The sequence below is a fragment of the Eucyclogobius newberryi genome, unplaced genomic scaffold (assembly GCF_026437365.1).
Source record: "Eucyclogobius newberryi isolate DKJ021-1_F unplaced genomic scaffold, fEucNew1.0.hap1 SCAF_16, whole genome shotgun sequence".
NCBI classification, from domain to species: Eukaryota; Metazoa; Chordata; class Actinopteri; order Gobiiformes; family Gobiidae; genus Eucyclogobius; species Eucyclogobius newberryi.
This window is the reverse complement of record NW_027315790.1, coordinates 1,737,924-1,757,272: the sequence shown is the minus strand read 5'-3', so window position 1 is coordinate 1,757,272 and position 19,349 is coordinate 1,737,924. Positions and strand designations below refer to the sequence as shown.

General features: G+C 44.1%; 1 protein-coding gene across 1 annotated transcript in view; it reads right to left on the bottom strand.

The window, feature by feature from the left end:
* pals2b (protein associated with LIN7 2, MAGUK p55 family member b) overlaps positions 1-19,349 on the bottom strand; it is a 123,344-nt gene that overhangs the window by 22,230 nt on the left and 81,765 nt on the right. The window contains exon 4 of the mRNA XM_072448414.1: positions 1,568-1,720. Coding sequence (XP_072304515.1) covers positions 1,568-1,720 — 153 coding nt within the window. The remainder of the gene's footprint in view (positions 1-1,567; positions 1,721-19,349) is intronic.

Below are 19,349 nucleotides of genomic sequence, written 5' to 3'. Positions count from 1 at the left end.
ACCTGTAACAGACCTCACGCTCTGTCCTTTGTCCACCTGTAACAGACCTCACCCTCTGTCCTTTGTCCACCTGTAACAGACTTCACCCTCTGTCCTTTGTCCACCTATAACAGACCTCACCCTCTGTCCTTTGTCCACCTATAACAGACCTCACCCTCTGTCCTTTGTCCACCTGTAACAGACCTCACCCTCTGTCCTTTGTCCACCTGTAAAAGACCTCACGCTCTGTCCCTTGTCCACCTGTAACAGACTTCACCCTCTGTCCTTTGTCCACCTGTAACAGACTTCACCCTCTGTCCTTTGTCCACCTGTAACAGACCTCACCCTCTGTCCTTTGTCCACCTATAACAGACCTCACCCTCTGTCCTTTGTCCACCTATAACAGACCTCACGCTCTGTCCTTTGTCCACCTGTAACAGACCTCACCCTCTGTCCTTTGTCCACCTGTAAAAGACCTCACCCTCTGTCCTTTGTCCACCTGTAACAGACTTCACCCTCTGTCCTTTGTCCACCTGTAACAGACCTCACCCTCTGTCCTTTGTCCACCTATAACAGACCTCACCCTCTGTCCTTTGTCCACCTGTAACAGACCTCACCCTCTGTCCTTTGTCCACCTGTAAAAGACCTCACGCTCTGTCCCTTGTCCACCTGTTACAGACTTCACCCTCTGTCCTTTGTCCACCTGTAACAGACTTCACCCTCTGTCCTTTGTCCACCTGTAACAGACCTCACCCTCTGTCCTTTGTCCACCTATAACAGACCTCACCCTCTGTCCTTTGTCCACCTATAACAGACCTCACCCTCTGTCCTTTGTCCACCTGTAACAGACCTCACCCTCTGTCCCTTGTCCACCTGTAACAGACCTCACCCTCTGTCCTTTGTCCACCTGTAAAAGACCTCACGCTCTGTCCCTTGTCCACCTGTAAAAGACCTCACGCTCTGTCCCTTGTCCACCTGTAACAGACTTCACCCTCTGTCCTTTGTCCACCTGTAACAGACTTCACCCTCTGTCCTTTGTCCACCTGTAACAGACCTCACCCTCTGTCCTTTGTCCACCTATAACAGACCTCACCCTCTGTCCTTTGTCCACCTGTAACAGACCTCACCCTCTGTCCCTTGTCCACCTGTAACAGACCTCACCCTCTGTCCTTTGTCCACCTGTAAAAGACCTCACGCTCTGTCCCTTGTCCACCTGTAACAGACTTCACCCTCTGTCCTTTGTCCACCTGTAACAGACTTCACCCTCTGTCCTTTGTCCACCTGTAACAGACCTCACCCTCTGTCCTTTGTCCACCTATAACAGACCTCACCCTCTGTCCTTTGTCCACCTATAACAGACCTCACCCTCTGTCCTTTGTCCACCTATAACAGACCTCACCCTCTGTCCTTTGTCCACCTGTAACAGACCTCACCCTCTGTCCTTTGTCCACCTATAACAGACCTCACCCTCTGTCCTTTGTCCACCTGTAACAGACCTCACCCTCTGTCCCTTGTCCACCTGTAACAGACCTCACCCTCTGTCCCTTGTCCACCTGTAACAGACCTCACGCTCTGTCCCTTGTCTTACCAGAGGCTCCCCAGCCTTCTTCCGGATGCCAATCATTCTGACGGCGTCTGCTTGCATCAAAGCGCTGTTTACTGCAGCGTCATTGGTCATCTCAGCTGGGGGCGGGACTTCGTAACACTTAGAGGCCACCATGTCATGAGCTTCCAGCAGGGACTGAGATACAGACAAGAGAAACATTCAGATCAAACATGAAAATGTGTTCCTACTGTGTTCACTCCTGAAGTGACTTTTCACACTGAGAATATGAACTAAAGGAGAAAGAAACTGACATGACTCTGATGTCCTACCTGGTGATTATACCTACATATTCATGTACTCCGTCAGTGTTATACTCACTTTTTTTTTTCAAATACAGAAGTATATTAAAATAAAGAACACAATGAAAACAAACACACAGTAGACAAAAATGAAAATCTGCAGACGTCCAACAAGAACAAAAGGTATAAACCATTTCGTCCATAGTTTGTCCAATTTGTCCATTTTCAAATCAAGTCCGAATGAAATGTTTTAATGATTTTGTCAATGTTCAATATGTTCCAGAGGTAACCGTGGCAGGAGTTCTGAGTGTTTTGCCTCCTGCATGGGTCAAAGATAATAATGGAATATTTTTCACAGTCAAATGAAATGCTGCCTTTAAAACAAAATGACTGTTTTTAGGAAATAGGCCTGATCTAAATGACACTAATGGAATAGAGTCTATTTGGATGAGCCTAGAGCCTGGAGGGTTAAGCAGACTCAGCTGGTGTAAGAGGGTACTCCTGAAGGGGGTCTGGGGTCCTCTGTCCGAGTGACCTACATTTAGGTCAAAACTATCAATGCAGACATGAAATAATGATTTCTCTTATTCCATTATTATACTACAGAAGTAAAGTAGTACATTAAACAGTTTTGTCTGAAGTGCAGTCAAAGGCCAATGGCACTAATACTCATAATATGAGCCCAGAACCATGACAACAGGATATTAGAGAATGTGATAAGGAGGCGACTTGTGAAAGGAGCTCTGGAGGTCCGCCTGAACATTTTAGATTCCAAATCCATCTTCTTTTTTTTTTTTTTTTTTACAATTAGAGATAAATTGGTGTGAGGAAAATTCTGGAAAATGATTTACACATTTAGATAAATACAAAGTAGCCACTCACAAAAGGAAGTCCCTATTACATTATTACACCACAATACTAGTAGTACTGCAGTAGTGCTCAATTTTCAGATGCCGCTGATCTGGAAAATGTATTAATTAGTCTAATCCGGTATTTCTAATGAACCCACTTAGGTCCTCCTCACGTCGCCCTAAATCAATCTTCACAATTCAAAAGAGCTGCTGAAAGTTGAGACACACATAATAGCACATATTTTGGAGCATTGTATGAGTAATTGGTTTCATATTGAATATTAAAAAAGAGCTATTGTTTTACAGTTTTATCATGTGTTTAACACTTTATAAAGTAAATGCACCATTTTGCCTCAGAGTCGTGTTTTTGTGGTAATTTACCTTCAACCAAAGCTCAATCAATTCAAGTTTATTTGTAGAGCACAGTTCATACAAAGGTTTTATGTGGCCACTAACGTTCAAATCTAAATCCTTAATTACTCGTAAAGCTATAGGAATGTGTACACAATGGTGGGATGATGGCCTGAGTTGGAGACAAGACCCAATGAGCCGTATGGAAGAGGATGGACAGCAGGAGACCCAGTGTGCGTCATCCATAGCAGAGGCGCCCATTACGTGGATCCACATCGACAGGTCGATCTCAGAGGCAGTGAGGGTCCATTCTAAAGCCCCGCCTCTTTTTAGTTTACAGTCTGACATTACAAATGACAGTCCACAGCTCCACAGCTCCGAGAGTGGACCGAGAGCTACAATCAGCACGAGTACAGTTCTGATTTTGGCTGCTTATTCGTGGGTTTCAGCATGAGAGCGCCGCTGTGGGCTCGCACAGCACGAGCCGAAAGAGGAGCTAAGTAAGGCCCTAAACACAGCGTTTATGTGGGTAAGCATGCAAAACCACAGCCACTGTGCTATTATAAGCTGTGTAATAGACTGTAATACATTTGTGTTAAATTCTATAGATTTACGTCACTTTTTTTGTGTTCCTGTTACTGTTTTGGGCTGATCCCCCGTCCTGTTCACCCCGTCCACAAGTGTTCTTGTAACTGTGGATTTACAAAGCCGGTCTGAAGGACAGAGGCCCTGATCATGGCAGGACAGGAGCAGGACCTGAACACCAGATCTACCACACCAGACAAGAGCCAAGGTGTAGCTGTGCAAAGGGCCCTGAGACCATCCCACACATAACTGCAGGTGCAGATGCTGCAGGGACAGCACACATGGAGCTCCATCACCAGGAGCTGACATAGTGTAAGAAACATCTGTGCAGAGCACGAGCTGGAGACCCCAAGGACAAAGTGGGAAACACCTCCAAAGGTGGAGAATGACTGAGCCAAGGTCCTCTGGGACTTCCAGATACAGACAGAATGGTAATGGAGAACCAACCGGACATAGTGGTGGTCTCAAGGGTCAGAGGAAAGCCGTGGTGGTGGAAATTGCAGTGCATCATGGGATGGAAACATCCGGAAAAAGGAACATGAGAAACTAGAGAAATCCCACAGCCTCAGAGAGGAGCTGGAGAAGGTCTGGAGCGTGAAGGTATCAGTGGTGCTGTAGTGACCGGAGCACTTGGGGCAGTGGCCCCCAAACTGGAGGAGTGACTTGAGCAGATCCAGGAAAAACATCCAACATCTCGATCCAGAAAAGTGCAGGAACAGCAAAGATACTGAAGAACCCTCAAGCTCCCAGGGGCCTCTGGCAGAGGACCCCAGCTTATAGGGGGAGAAATAGAGACCGCCCTTTTTTTTTATCATAGGTCATTGTTTTGTATGTTGCACCGAATCACCAAAGATTCTTCTGAGCCTGTGAATTTTGATCACAGACGATGGCAATAAACCTTGTGATTCTGAAAGTGTTCTGAACGTACTCATGCGTCACCTGACAAACTAGGTGGAAGAAGCCTCTTGATCTTTGGCTCTGTGTGGGATGCTTTAACTCTTCGCCCGCTTGGATCATCTGAGCACAACTGTGTACATCTACTGCACAAGATACTTTTGAAGCAGTGTAAAGTGGAGATGAGGAAAGTCAACACTTGGACTGAAGAGTGTTACTGCCGTAAACACTGGGATGTGTTCAGACTCTTGTGGATGAACCTGTCATTTTGGACCTATATTATTGATAATAAAAATAGTCTATTCTAGTCTAGCTCTTAGGGATCTTCTCAAAATGGGTTGAAGCTGAAAAGACTCTCACTGGCCCCTCCCCCTCATGTTCTGGCCCCTCCCCCTCATGTTCTGCCCCTCCCCCTCATGTTCTGGCCCCTCCCCCTCATGTTCTGGCCCCTCCCCCTCATGTTCTGGCCCCTCCCCCTCATGTCTGTCTTCACATCACATGTGACGCGTTGATAAAACGATAGTAGCTTGATGGAGCTGCTTCACCTCTAGTGAACATCCTGAACATCCTTTAGTAAGTTTATATTTAGAAGTTATGAACTCTCCAAATAATGTCACCTGTCACTCATGTTTGTTTACTCAATCCACATGGTCCACGGGCCCTAGGGGCCCTAGAGGCCCTACGGCACATCCCATTCAACCCAAACTGTGAGATGACCACATTGAGATGAGAGAGTGAGAAACTCATGTTTCTTGTCAAAACCTGTAATTGTCACTTGTCTGAGTTTAGACCTGAGACATGTCAGAGTGACAGGAGCAGGACACGCCCTTTTGTCTCAGTGAGAATCTCACGTCTTCTGTGATTGGCCGAAACCTCATGTGGGTTTGTTTTGTTTCCTTCTTCCGGTCAGTGCGTAGCACGTGACTAGAGCATAATCTCTTCATCATTTGCTGCGCCGCGTCTTGCAGCAAAAAAGCTTTTCTGCAGCAGCCGCGTTTGTGACGGCGACGCCCGCTCCCTGCGCTGGCCACGGCCCGCCGTGCTCCCCCGTGCGCTCCCGCTGCCTAATGTTGGCCTAATGCTCGTTGCTGAGAGTTTTTTAGCATTTCAAAACAATGACTGCCACAACGATGTATTGAAGCTTCAAAGCAACAAAAAGACAAAATGTGGGTTCAACCCCCCCAGGCCCCGCCCCCCCAGGCCCCGCCCCCCGGGCCCCGCCCCCCCAAGACGAAAAATATTAAGTCTTTTCAGCTTCAACTTGTTTTGAGAAGATCCCTTATATGGGTTGGACAAATGTATGTATTGGTGGATATTGGATTCATGTCCCTCCAGATATATATATTATGTATTAATTTACGAAATTTATTATTTATAGATTTACCAGCACTTTGTGAGTTTGAGATCTCCAGTGTCGGTTCCCTCAGAGTGGTTTACCATCAGACCACAGTATAGAGAGGGAGGTCTAACCGGTTAGAGTGGTTAAGTGTCGTGAGTCCGACTCCTGGGTCCGACCATGTGTTGCATGTCTTCCCTTGTCTCTCATCCCCATTTCTCGCTAAAAGCTGTCCTATCTAATAAAGACTATGGGACAAAAATATTTAAAAAAAAAAAAGTGAGGTCACTTCCAGGTGGAGCATTTATCAAAGTAAACATACTTCCATTCATAGTTTTTCTTTGACCAGACCAAAACTGCAATCTTTATCTTTCTGTTCAAAACTGTTCGAAGGCCAGGCCCCTCTTATGTTTGCCCCTGTGTGAAGAATAGTAAAGTCTATTATAACCTGATCAGATTCCACCTGGAAACAGGGGAGGAAAGAGGGGAGGAAAGAGGGGAGGAAAGAGGGGAGGAAACAGGGGAGGAAACAGGGGAGGAAACAGGGGAGAAAACAGGGGAGAAAACAAGGGAGGAAACAGGGGAGGAAACAAGGGAGGAAACAGGGGAGGAAACAAGGGAGGAAACAGGGACGGAAACAGGGGAGGAAACAGGGGAGGAAACAGGGGAGGAAACAAGGGAGGAAACAGGGACGGAAACAGGGGAGGAAACAGGGGAGGAAACAGGGGAGAAAACAGGGGAGAAAACAAGGGAGGAAACAGGGGAGGAAACAAGGGAGGAAACAGGGGAGGAAACAAGGGAGGAAACAGGGGAGAAAACAAGGGAGGAAACAGGGGAGGAAACAAGGGAGGAAACAGGGGAGGAAACAAGGGAGGAAACAGGGACGGAAACAGGGGAGGAAACAGGGGAGGAAACAGGGGAGGAAACAAGGGAGGAAACAGGGACGGAAACAGGGGAGGAAACAGGGGAGGAAACAGGGGAGAAAACAGGGGAGGAAACAAGGGAGGAAACAGGGGAGGAAACAAGGGAGGAAACAGGGGAGAAAACAAGGGAGGAAACAGGGGAGGAAACAAGGGAGGAAACAGGGGAGGAAACAAGGGAGGAAACAGGGACGGAAACAGGGGAGGAAACAGGGGAGGAAACAGGGGAGGAAACAAGGGAGGAAACAGGGACGGAAACAGGGGAGGAAACAGGGGAGGAAACAGGGGAGAAAACAGGGGAGAAAACAAGGGAGGAAACAGGGGAGGAAACAAGGGAGGAAACAGGGGAGGAAACAAGGGAGGAAACAGGGGAGAAAACAAGGGAGGAAACAGGGGAGGAAACAAGGGAGGAAACAGGGGAGGAAACAAGGGAGGAAACAGGGACGGAAACAGGGGAGGAAACAGGGGAGGAAACAGGGGAGGAAACAAGGGAGGAAACAGGGACGGAAACAGGGGAGGAAACAGGGGAGGAAACAGGGGAGAAAACAGGGGAGAAAACAAGGGAGGAAACAGGGGAGGAAACAGGGGAGGAAACAGGGGAGGAAACAGGGGAGGAAACAGGGGAGGAAACAGGGGAGGAAACAAGGGAGGAAACAGGGACGGAAACAGGGGAGGAAACAGAGGAGGAAACAGGGGAGGTAACGGGGGAGGAAACAGGGGAGGAAACAAGGGAGGAAACAGGGGAGGAAACAGGAGAGGAAACAAGGGAGGAAACAGGGGAGGAAACAAGGGAGGAAACAGGGGAGGAAACAGGAGAGGAAACAAGGGAGGAAACAGGGGAGGAAACAGGAGAGGAAACAAGGGAGGAAACAGTGGCGGAAACAGGGGAGGAAACAGGGGAGGAAACAGGAGAGGAAACAAGGGAGGAAACAGGGGAGGAAACAGGGGAGGAAACAAGGGAGGAAACAGGGGAGGAAACAGGGACGGAAACAGGGGAGGAAACAAGGGAGGAAACAGGGGAGGCAACAGGGGAGGAAACAGGGGAGGAAACAGGAGAGGAAACAAGGGAGGAAACGGGAGGAAACAGGGGAGGAAACAGGGGAGGAAACAGGGGAGGAAACAGGAGAGGAAACAAGGGAGGAAACAGGGGAGGAAACAGGGGAGGAAACAGGGGAGGAAACAAGGGAGGAAACAGGGGAGGAAACAGGGACGGAAACAGGGGAGGAAACAGGGGAGGAAACAGGGGAGGAAACAAGGGAGGAAACAGGGACGGAAACAGAGGAGGAAACAGGGGAGGTAACGGGGGAGGAAACAGGGGAGGAAACAAGGGAGGAAACAGGGGAGGAAACAAGGGAGGAAACAGGGGAGGAAACAGGAGAGGAAACAAGGGAGGAAACAGGGGAGGAAACAAGGGAGGAAACAGGGGAGGAAACAGGAGAGGAAACAAGGGAGGAAACAGGGGAGGAAACAGGAGAGGAAACAAGGAAGGAAACAGTGGCGGAAACAGGGGAGGAAACAGGGGAGGAAACAGGAGAGGAAACAAGGGAGGAAACAGGGGAGGAAACAGGGGAGGAAACAAGGGAGGAAACAGGGGAGGAAACAGGGACGGAAACAGGGGAGGAAACAAGGGAGGAAACAGGGGAGGCAACAGGGGAGGAAACAGGGGAGGAAACAGGAGAGGAAACAAGGGAGGAAACGGGAGGAAACAGGGGAGGAAACAGGGGAGGAAACAGGGGAGGAAACAGGGGAGGAAACAGGAGAGGAAACAAGGGAGGAAACAGGGGAGGAAACAGGGGAGGAAACAGGGGAGGAAACAAGGGAGGAAACAGGGGAGGAAACAGGGACGGAAACAGGGGAGGAAACAAGGAAGGAAACAGGGGAGGCAACAGGGGAGGAAACAGGAGAGGAAACAGGGGAGGAAACAGGGGAGGAAACAGGGGAGGAAACAGGGGAGGAAACAAGGGAGGAAACAGGGGAGGAAACAAGGGAGGAAACAGGGACGGAAACAGGGGAGGAAACAGGGGAGGAAACAGGGGAGGAAACAAGGGAGGAAACAGGGACGGAAACAGGGGAGGAAACAGGGGAGGAAACAGGGGAGAAAACAGGGGAGAAAACAAGGGAGGAAACAGGGGAGGAAACAGGGGAGGAAACAGGGGAGGAAACAGGGGAGGAAACAGGGGAGGAAACAGGGGAGGAAACAAGGGAGGAAACAGGGACGGAAACAGGGGAGGAAACAGGGGAGGAAACAGAGGAGGAAACAGGGGAGGTAACGGGGGAGGAAACAGGGGAGGAAACAAGGGAGGAAACAGGGGAGGAAACAGGAGAGGAAACAAGGGAGGAAACAGGGGAGGAAACAAGGGAGGAAACAGGGGAGGAAACAGGAGAGGAAACAAGGGAGGAAACAGGGGAGGAAACAGGAGAGGAAACAAGGGAGGAAACAGTGGCGGAAACAGGGGAGGAAACAGGGGAGGAAACAGGAGAGGAAACAAGGGAGGAAACAGGGGAGGAAACAGGGGAGGAAACAAGGGAGGAAACAGGGGAGGAAACAGGGACGGAAACAGGGGAGGAAACAAGGGAGGAAACAGGGGAGGCAACAGGGGAGGAAACAGGGGAGGAAACAGGAGAGGAAACAAGGGAGGAAACGGGAGGAAACAGGGGAGGAAACAGGGGAGGAAACAGGGGAGGAAACAGGGGAGGAAACAGGAGAGGAAACAAGGGAGGAAACAGGGGAGGAAACAGGGGAGGAAACAGGGGAGGAAACAAGGGAGGAAACAGGGGAGGAAACAGGGACGGAAACAGGGGAGGAAACAAGGAAGGAAACAGGGGAGGCAACAGTGGAGGAAACAGGAGAGGAAACAGGGGAGGAAACAGGGGAGGAAACAGGGGAGGTAACAGGGGAGGAAACAGAGGAGGAAACAGGGGAGGAAACAGGGGAGGAAACAGAGGAGGAAACAGTGGCGGAAACAGGGGAGGAAACAGGGGAGGAAACAGGAGAGGAAACAAGGGAGGAAACAGGGGAGGAAACAGGGGAGGAAACAAGGGAGGAAACAGGGGGGGAAACAGGGACGGAAACAGGGGAGGAAACAAGGGAGGAAACAGGGGAGGCAACAGGGGAGGAAACAGGGGAGGAAACAGGAGAGGAAACAAGGGAGGAAACAGGGGAGGAAACAGGGGAGGAAACAGGGGAGGAAACAGGGGAGGAAACAGGAGAGGAAACAAGGGAGGAAACAGGGGAGGAAACAGGGGAGGAAACAGGGGAGGAAACAGGGACGGAAACAGGGGAGGAAACAAGGAAGGAAACAGGGGAGGCAACAGGGGAGGAAACAGGGGAGGAAACAGGAGAGGAAACAGGGGAGGAAACAGGGGAGGAAACAGGGGAGGTAACAGGGGAGGAAACAGAGGAGGAAACAGGGGAGGAAACAGGGGAGGAAACAGGGGAGGAAACAGAGGAGGAAACAGGGGCGGAAACAGGGGAGGAAACAGGGGAGGAAACAGAGGAGGAAACAGGAGGAAACAGGGGCGGAAACAGAGGAGGTAAAAGGGGTGGAAACAGGGGAGGAAACAGAGGAGGAAACAGAGGAGGAAAAAGGGGAGGAAACAAGGGAGGAAACAAGGGAGGAAACAGGGGAGGAAACAGGAGAGGAAACAAGGGAGGAAACAGGGGAAGCTCTTCCAGACTGAAACATCACTATAGCTTCACAGAGGAGCTTTGAAGTATCATGTAAATACTGTAAGACCTTGGACAGTGTAACAATGTTATAACTACAGAGGGTTCAATAATAGACAGGAATAATATTAACACTGCAATGACAAACACATCTACCACACACACACACACACGTGTGTGCGTGTGTGTGTGTGTCACACAACAGAACAAAATGTATTCAAATCAAAAAACTGTTTAAGACATAAAAGAGAAAAAGGTAATCCTTTCAGTCACAAACACAGCTAAATTAAACAGTTTTTTTCTTATATTTGAACATTGTCAGAGTAGAACCTGTCTAAATTCTCACCTGTCCATGTTTAGTCCTGACTCTGGCACCAGCAGGAGGCCGGTCCATGTTAAGTCCTGACTCTGGCACCAGCAGGAGGCCGGTCCATGTTAAGTCCTAACTCTGGCACCAGCAGGAGGCCGGTCCATGTTTAGTCCTAACTCTGGCACCAGCAGGAGGCCAGTCCATGTTTAGTCCTGACTCTGGCACCAGCAGGAGGCCGGTCCATGTTAAGTCCTAACTCTGGCACCAGCAGGAGGCCGGTCCATGTTTAGTCCTGACTCTGGCACCAGCAGGAGGCCGGTCCATGTTTAGTCCTGACTCTGGCACCAGCAGGAGGCCGATCCATGTTTAGTCCTGACTCTAGCACCAGCAGGAGGCCGGTCCATGTTTAGTCCTGACTCTGGCAACAGCAGGAGGCTGCTACCGGTAGCAGTAGTATTATCGACTGTAGCAGTAGCATTATCGACTGTAGCAGTAGTATTATCGACTGTATCAGTAGTATTATCGACTGTAGCAGTAGTATTATTGACTGTAGCAGTAGTATTATCGACCGTAGCAGTAGTATTATTTACTGTAGCAGTAGTATTATCGACTGTAGCAGTAGTGTTATTGACTGTAGTATTATTGACTGTAGCAGTCGTATTATTGACTGTAGCAGTAGTATTATCTACTGTAGCAGTAGCATTATTGACTTTAGCAGTAGTATTATTGACTGTAGCAGTAGTATTATCAACTGTAGCAGTAGCATTATCGACTGTAGCAGTAGCATTATCGACTGTAGCAGTAGTATTATCGACTGTAGCAGGAGCATTATCGACTATAGCAGTAGTATCATCGACTGTAGCAGTAGTATTATCGACTGTAGCAGTAGTATTATTGACTGTAGTATTATCGACTGTATCAGTAGTATTATCGACTGTAGCAGTAGTCTTATTGACTGTAGCAGTAGTATTATCGACTGTATCAGTAGCATTATTGACTGTAGCAGTAGCATTGTCGACTATAGCAGTAGCATTAACTACTGTATCAGTAGTATTATCGACTGTAGCAGTAGCATTATCGACTGTAGCAGTAGTATTATCGACTGTAGCAGTAGCTTTATCGACTGTATCAGTAGTATTATCGACTTTAGCAGTAGTATTATTGACTGTAGCAGTAGTATTATCGACTGTAGCAGTAGCATTATCGACTGTATCAGTAGTATTATCGACTGTAGCAGTAGCATTATCGACTGTAGCAGTAGTATTATCGACTGTAGCAGTAGTATTATCGACTGTATCAGTAGTATTATCGACTGTAGCAGTAGTATTATCGACTGTATCAGTAGTATTATCGACTGTAGCAGTAGTATTATTGACTGTAGCAGTAGTATTATCGACTGTATCAGTAGTATTATCGACTGTAGCGGTAGTATTATCGACTTTAGCAGTAGTATTATTGACTGTAGTATTATTGACTGTAGCAGTAGTATTATCAACTGTATCAGTAGTATTATCGACTGTAGCAGTAGCATTATCGACTATAGCAGTAGTATTATCGACTGTATCAGTAGTATTATCGACTGTAGCAGTAGTATTATTGACTGTAGTATTATCGACTGTAGCAGTAGCATTATCGACTGTAGCAGTAGTATTATCGACTGTATCAGTAGTATTATCGACTGTAGCAGTAGTATTATCGACTGTATCAGTAGCATTATCGACTGTATCAGTAGTATTATCGACTGTAGCAGTAGTATTATTGACTGTAGCAGTAGTATTATCGACTGTAGCAGTAGTATTATCGACTGTAGCAGTAGTATTATTGACTGTAGTATTATTGACTGTAGCAGTAGTATTATCGACTGTATCAGTAGTATTATCGACTGTAGCAGTAGCATTATTGACTGTATCAGTAGTATTATCGACCGTAGCAGTAGCATTATCGACTGTAGCAGTAGTATTATCGACTGTAGCAGTAGTATTATCGACTGTATCAGTAGTATTATCGACTGTAGCAGTAGTATTATCGACTGTAGCAGTAGCATTATCGACTGTAGCAGTAGTATTATCGACTGTAGCAGTAGTATTATCGACTGTATCAGTAGTATTATCGACTGTAGCGGTAGTATTATCGACTGTAGCAGTAGTATTATCGACTGTATCAGTAGTATCATCGACTGTAGCAGTAGTATTATCGACTGTAGCAGTAGTATTATTGACTGTAGTATTATCGACTGTATCAGTAGTATTATCGACTGTAGCAGTAGTATTATCGACTGTATCAGTAGTATTATCGACTGTAGCAGTAGTATTATCGACTGTAGCAGTAGCATTATCGACTGTATCAGTAGTATTATCGACTGTAGCAGTAGTATTATCGACTGTAGCAGTAGTATTATTGACTGTAGTATTATCGACTGTAGCAGTAGCATTATCGACTGTAGCAGTAGTATTATCGACTGTATCAGTAGTATTATCGACTGTAGCAGTAGCATTATCGACTGTATCAGTAGTATTATCGACTGTAGCAGTAGTATTATTGACTGTAGCAGTAGTATTATCGACTGTATCAGTAGTATTATCGACTGTAGCGGTAGTATTATCGACTTTAGCAGTAGTATTATTGACTGTAGTATTATTGACTGTAGCAGTAGTATTATCGACTGTATCAGTAGTATTATCGACTGTAGCAGTAGCATTATCGACTATAGCAGTAGTATTATCGACTGTAGCAGTAGTATTATCGACTGTAGCAGTAGTATTATTGACTGTAGTATTATCAACTGTAGCAGTAGCATTATCGACTGTAGCAGTAGTATTATCGACTGTATCAGTAGTATTATCGACTGTAGCAGTAGTATTATCGACTGTAGCAGTAGCATTATCGACTGTATCAGTAGTATTATCGACTGTATCAGTAGTATTATTGACTGTAGCAGTAGTATTATCGACTGTATCAGTAGTATTATCGACTGTAGCGGTAGTATTATTGACTGTAGCAGTAGTATTATCGACTGTATCAGTAGTATTATCGACTGTAGCGGTAGTATTATCGACTTTAGCAGTAGTATTATTGACTGTAGCAGTAGTATTATCGACTGTATCAGTAGTATTATCGACTGTAGCGGTAGTATTATCGACTTTAGCAGTAGTATTATTGACTGTAGTATTATTGACTGTAGCAGTAGTATTATCGACTGTAGCAGTAGTATTATCGACTGTAGCAGTAGCATTATCGACTGTATCAGTAGTATTATCGACTGTATCAGTAGTATTATCGACTGTAGCAGTAGTATTATTGACTGTAGCAGTAGTATTATCGACCGTAGCAGTAGTATTATTTACTGTAGCAGTAGTATTATCGACTGTAGCAGTAGTGTTATTGACTGTAGTATTATTGACTGTAGCAGTCGTATTATTGACTGTAGCAGTAGTATTATCTACTGTAGCAGTAGCATTATTGACTTTAGCAGTAGTATTATTGACTGTAGCAGTAGTATTATCAACTGTAGCAGTAGCATTATCGACTGTAGCAGTAGCATTATCGACTGTAGCAGTAGTATTATCGACTGTAGCAGGAGCATTATCGACTATAGCAGTAGTATCATCGACTGTAGCAGTAGTATTATCGACTGTAGCAGTAGTATTATTGACTGTAGTATTATCGACTGTATCAGTAGTATTATCGACTGTAGCAGTAGTCTTATTGACTGTAGTATTATCGACTGTATCAGTAGTATTATCGACTGTAGCAGTAGTCTTATTGACTGTAGCAGTAGTATTATCGACTGTATCAGTAGCATTATTGACTGTAGCAGTAGCATTGTCGACTATAGCAGTAGCATTAACTACTGTATCAGTAGTATTATCGACTGTAGCAGTAGCATTATCGACTGTAGCAGTAGTATTATCGACTGTAGCAGTAGCTTTATCGACTGTATCAGTAGTATTATCGACTGTAGCAGTAGTATTATTGACTGTAGCAGTAGTATTATCGACTGTAGCAGTAGCATTATCGACTGTATCAGTAGTATTATCGACTGTAGCAGTAGCATTATCGACTGTAGCAGTAGTATTATCGACTGTAGCAGTAGTATTATCGACTGTATCAGTAGTATTATCGACTGTAGCAGTAGTATTATCGACTGTATCAGTAGTATTATCGACTGTAGCAGTAGTATTATTGACTGTAGCAGTAGTATTATCGACTGTATCAGTAGTATTATCGACTGTAGCGGTAGTATTATCGACTTTAGCAGTAGTATTATTGACTGTAGTATTATTGACTGTAGCAGTAGTATTATCAACTGTATCAGTAGTATTATCGACTGTAGCAGTAGCATTATCGACTATAGCAGTAGTATTATCTACTGTATCAGTAGTATTATCGACTGTAGCAGTAGTATTATTGACTGTAGTATTATCGACTGTAGCAGTAGCATTATCGACTGTAGCAGTAGTATTATCGACTGTATCAGTAGTATTATCGACTGTAGCAGTAGTATTATCGACTGTATCAGTAGCATTATCGACTGTATCAGTAGTATTATCGACTGTAGCAGTAGTATTATTGACTGTAGCAGTAGTATTATCGACTGTAGCAGTAGTATTATCGACTGTAGCAGTAGTATTATTGACTGTAGTATTATTGACTGTAGCAGTAGTATTATCGACTGTATCAGTAGTATTATCGACTGTAGCAGTAGCATTATTGACTGTATCAGTAGTATTATCGACCGTAGCAGTAGCATTATCGACTGTAGCAGTAGTATTATCGACTGTAGCAGTAGTATTATCGACTGTATCAGTAGTATTATCGACTGTAGCAGTAGTATTATCGACTGTAGCAGTAGCATTATCGACTGTATCAGTAGTATTATCGACTGTAGCAGTAGTATTATCGACTGTAGCAGTAGTATTATCGACTGTATCAGTAGTATTATCGACTGTAGCGGTAGTATTATCGACTGTAGCAGTAGTATTATCGACTGTATCAGTAGTATCATCGACTGTAGCAGTAGTATTATCGACTGTAGCAGTAGTATTATTGACTGTAGTATTATCGACTGTATCAGTAGTATTATCGACTGTAGCAGTAGTATTATCGACTGTATCAGTAGTATTATCGACTGTAGCAGTAGTATTATCGACTGTAGCAGTAGCATTATCGACTGTATCAGTAGTATTATCGACTGTAGCAGTAGTATTATCGACTGTAGCAGTAGTATTATTGACTGTAGTATTATCGACTGTAGCAGTAGCATTATCGACTGTAGCAGTAGTATTATCGACTGTATCAGTAGTATTATCGACTGTAGCAGTAGCATTATCGACTGTATCAGTAGTATTATCGACTGTAGCAGTAGTATTATTGACTGTAGCAGTAGTATTATCGACTGTATCAGTAGTATTATCGACTGTAGCGGTAGTATTATCGACTTTAGCAGTAGTATTATTGACTGTAGTATTTTTGACTGTAGCAGTAGTATTATCGACTGTATCAGTAGTATTATCGACTGTAGCAGTAGCATTATCGACTATAGCAGTAGTATTATCGACTGTAGCAGTAGTATTATCGACTGTAGCAGTAGTATTATTGACTGTAGTATTATCAACTGTAGCAGTAGCATTATCGACTGTAGCAGTAGTATTATCGACTGTATCAGTAGTATTATCGACTGTAGCAGTAGTATTATCGACTGTAGCAGTAGCATTATCGACTGTATCAGTAGTATTATCGACTGTATCAGTAGTATTATTGACTGTAGCAGTAGTATTATCGACTGTATCAGTAGTATTATCGACTGTAGCGGTAGTATTATCGACTGTAGCAGTAGTATTATTGACTGTAGTATTATTGACTGTAGCAGTAGTATTATCGACTGTATCAGTAGTATTATCGACTATAGCAGTAGTATTATCGACTGTATCAGTAGTATTATCGACTGTATCAGTAGTATTATCGACTGTAGCAGTAGTCTTATTGACTGTAGTATTATCGACTGTATCAGTAGTATTATCGACTGTAGCAGTAGTCTTATTGACTGTAGCAGTAGTATTATCGACTGTATCAGTAGCATTATTGACTGTAGCAGTAGCATTGTCGACTATAGCAGTAGCATTAACTACTGTATCAGTAGTATTATCGACTGTAGCAGTAGCATTATCGACTGTAGCAGTAGTATTATCGACTGTAGCAGTAGCATTATCGACTGTATCAGTAGTATTATCGACTGTAGCAGTAGTATTATTGACTGTAGCAGTAGTATTATCGACTGTAGCAGTAGCATTATCGACTGTATCAGTAGTATTATCGACTGTAGCAGTAGCATTATCGACTGTAGCAGTAGTATTATCGACTGTAGCAGTAGTATTATCGACTGTATCAGTAGTATTATCGACTGTAGCAGTAGTATTATCGACTGTATCAGTAGTATTATCGACTGTAGCAGTAGTATTATTGACTGTAGCAGTAGTATTATCGACTGTATCAGTAGTATTATCGACTGTAGCGGTAGTATTATCGACTTTAGCAGTAGTATTATTGACTGTAGTATTATTGACTGTAGCAGTAGTATTATCAACTGTATCAGTAGTATTATCGACTGTAGCAGTAGCATTATCGACTATAGCAGTAGTATTATCGACTGTAGCAGTAGTATTATCGACTGTATCAGTAGTATTATCGACTGTAGCAGTAGTATTATTGACTGTAGTATTATCGACTGTAGCAGTAGCATTATCGACTGTAGCAGTAGTATTATCGACTGTATCAGTAGTATTATCGACTGTAGCAGTAGTATTATCGACTGTATCAGTAGCATTATCGACTGTATCAGTAGTATTATCGACTGTAGCAGTAGTATTATTGACTGTAGCAGTAGTATTATCGACTGTAGCAGTAGTATTATCGACTGTAGCAGTAGTATTATTGACTGTAGTATTATTGACTGTAGCAGTAGTATTATCGACTGTATCAGTAGTATTATCGACTGTAGCAGTAGCATTATCGACTGTATCAGTAGTATTATCGACCGTAGCAGTAGCATTATCGACTGTAGCAGTAGTATTATCGACTGTAGCAGTAGTATTATCGACTGTATCAGTAGTATTATCGACTGTAGCAGTAGTATTATCGACTGTAGCAGTAGCATTATCGACTGTATCAGTAGTATTATCGACTGTAGCAGTAGTATTATTGACTGTAGCAGTAGTATTATCGACTGTATCAGTAGTATTATCGACTGTAGCGGTAGTATTATCGACTGTAGCAGTAGTATTATCGACTGTATCAGTAGTATCATCGACTGTAGCAGTAGTATTATCGACTGTAGCAGTAGTATTATTGACTGTAGTATTATCGACTGTATCAGTAGTATTATCGACTGTAGCAGTAGTATTATCGACTGTATCAGTAGTATTATCGACTGTAGCAGTAGTATTATCGACTGTAGCAGTAGCATTATCGACTGTATCAGTAGTATTATCGACTGTAGCAGTAGTATTATCGACTGTAGCAGTAGTATTATTGACTGTAGTATTATCGACTGTAGCAGTAGCATTATCGACTGTAGCAGTAGTATTATCGACTGTATCAGTAGTATTATCGACTGTAGCAGTAGCATTATCGACTGTATCAGTAGTATTATCGACTGTAGCAGTAGTATTATTGACTGTAGCAGTAGTATTATCGACTGTATCAGTAGTATTATCGACTGTAGCGGTAGTATTATCGACTTTAGCAGTAGTATTATTGACTGTAGTATTATTGACTGTAGCAGTAGTATTATCGACTGTATCAGTAGTATTATCGACTGTAGCAGTAGCATTATCGACTATAGCAGTAGTATTATCGACTGTAGCAGTAGTATTATCGACTGTAGCAGTAGTATTATTGACTGTAGTATTATCAACTGTAGCAGTAGCATTATCGACTGTAGCAGTAGTATTATCGACTGTATCAGTAGTATTATCGACTGTAGCAGTAGTATTATCGACTGTAGCAGTAGCATTATCGACTGTATCAGTAGTATTATCGACTGTATCAGTAGTATTATTGACTGTAGCAGTAGTATTATCGACTGTATCAGTAGTATTATCGACTGTAGCGGTAGTATTATCGACTGTAGCAGTAGTATTATTGACTGTAGTATTATTGACTGTAGCAGTAGTATTATCGACTGTATCAGTAGTATTATCGACTATAGCAGTAGTATTATCGACTGTATCAGTAGTATTATCGACTGTATCAGTAGTATTATCCACTGTAGCAGTAGCATTAACGACTATAGCAGTAGTATTATCGACTGTATCAGTAGTATTATCGACTGTAGCAGTAGTATTATCGACTGTAGCAGTAGCATTATCGACTGTATCAGTAGTATAATCGACTGTAGCAGTAGTATTATCGACTGTAGCAGTAGCATTATCGACTGTATCAGTAGTATTATCGACTGTAACAGTAGTATTATTGACTGTAGCAGTAGTATTATCGACTGTATCAGTAGTATTATCGACTGTAGCAGTAGTATTATCGACTGTATCAGTAGTATTATCGATTGTAGCAGTAGCATTATCGACTGTAGCAGTATTATTATCGACTGTAGCAGTAG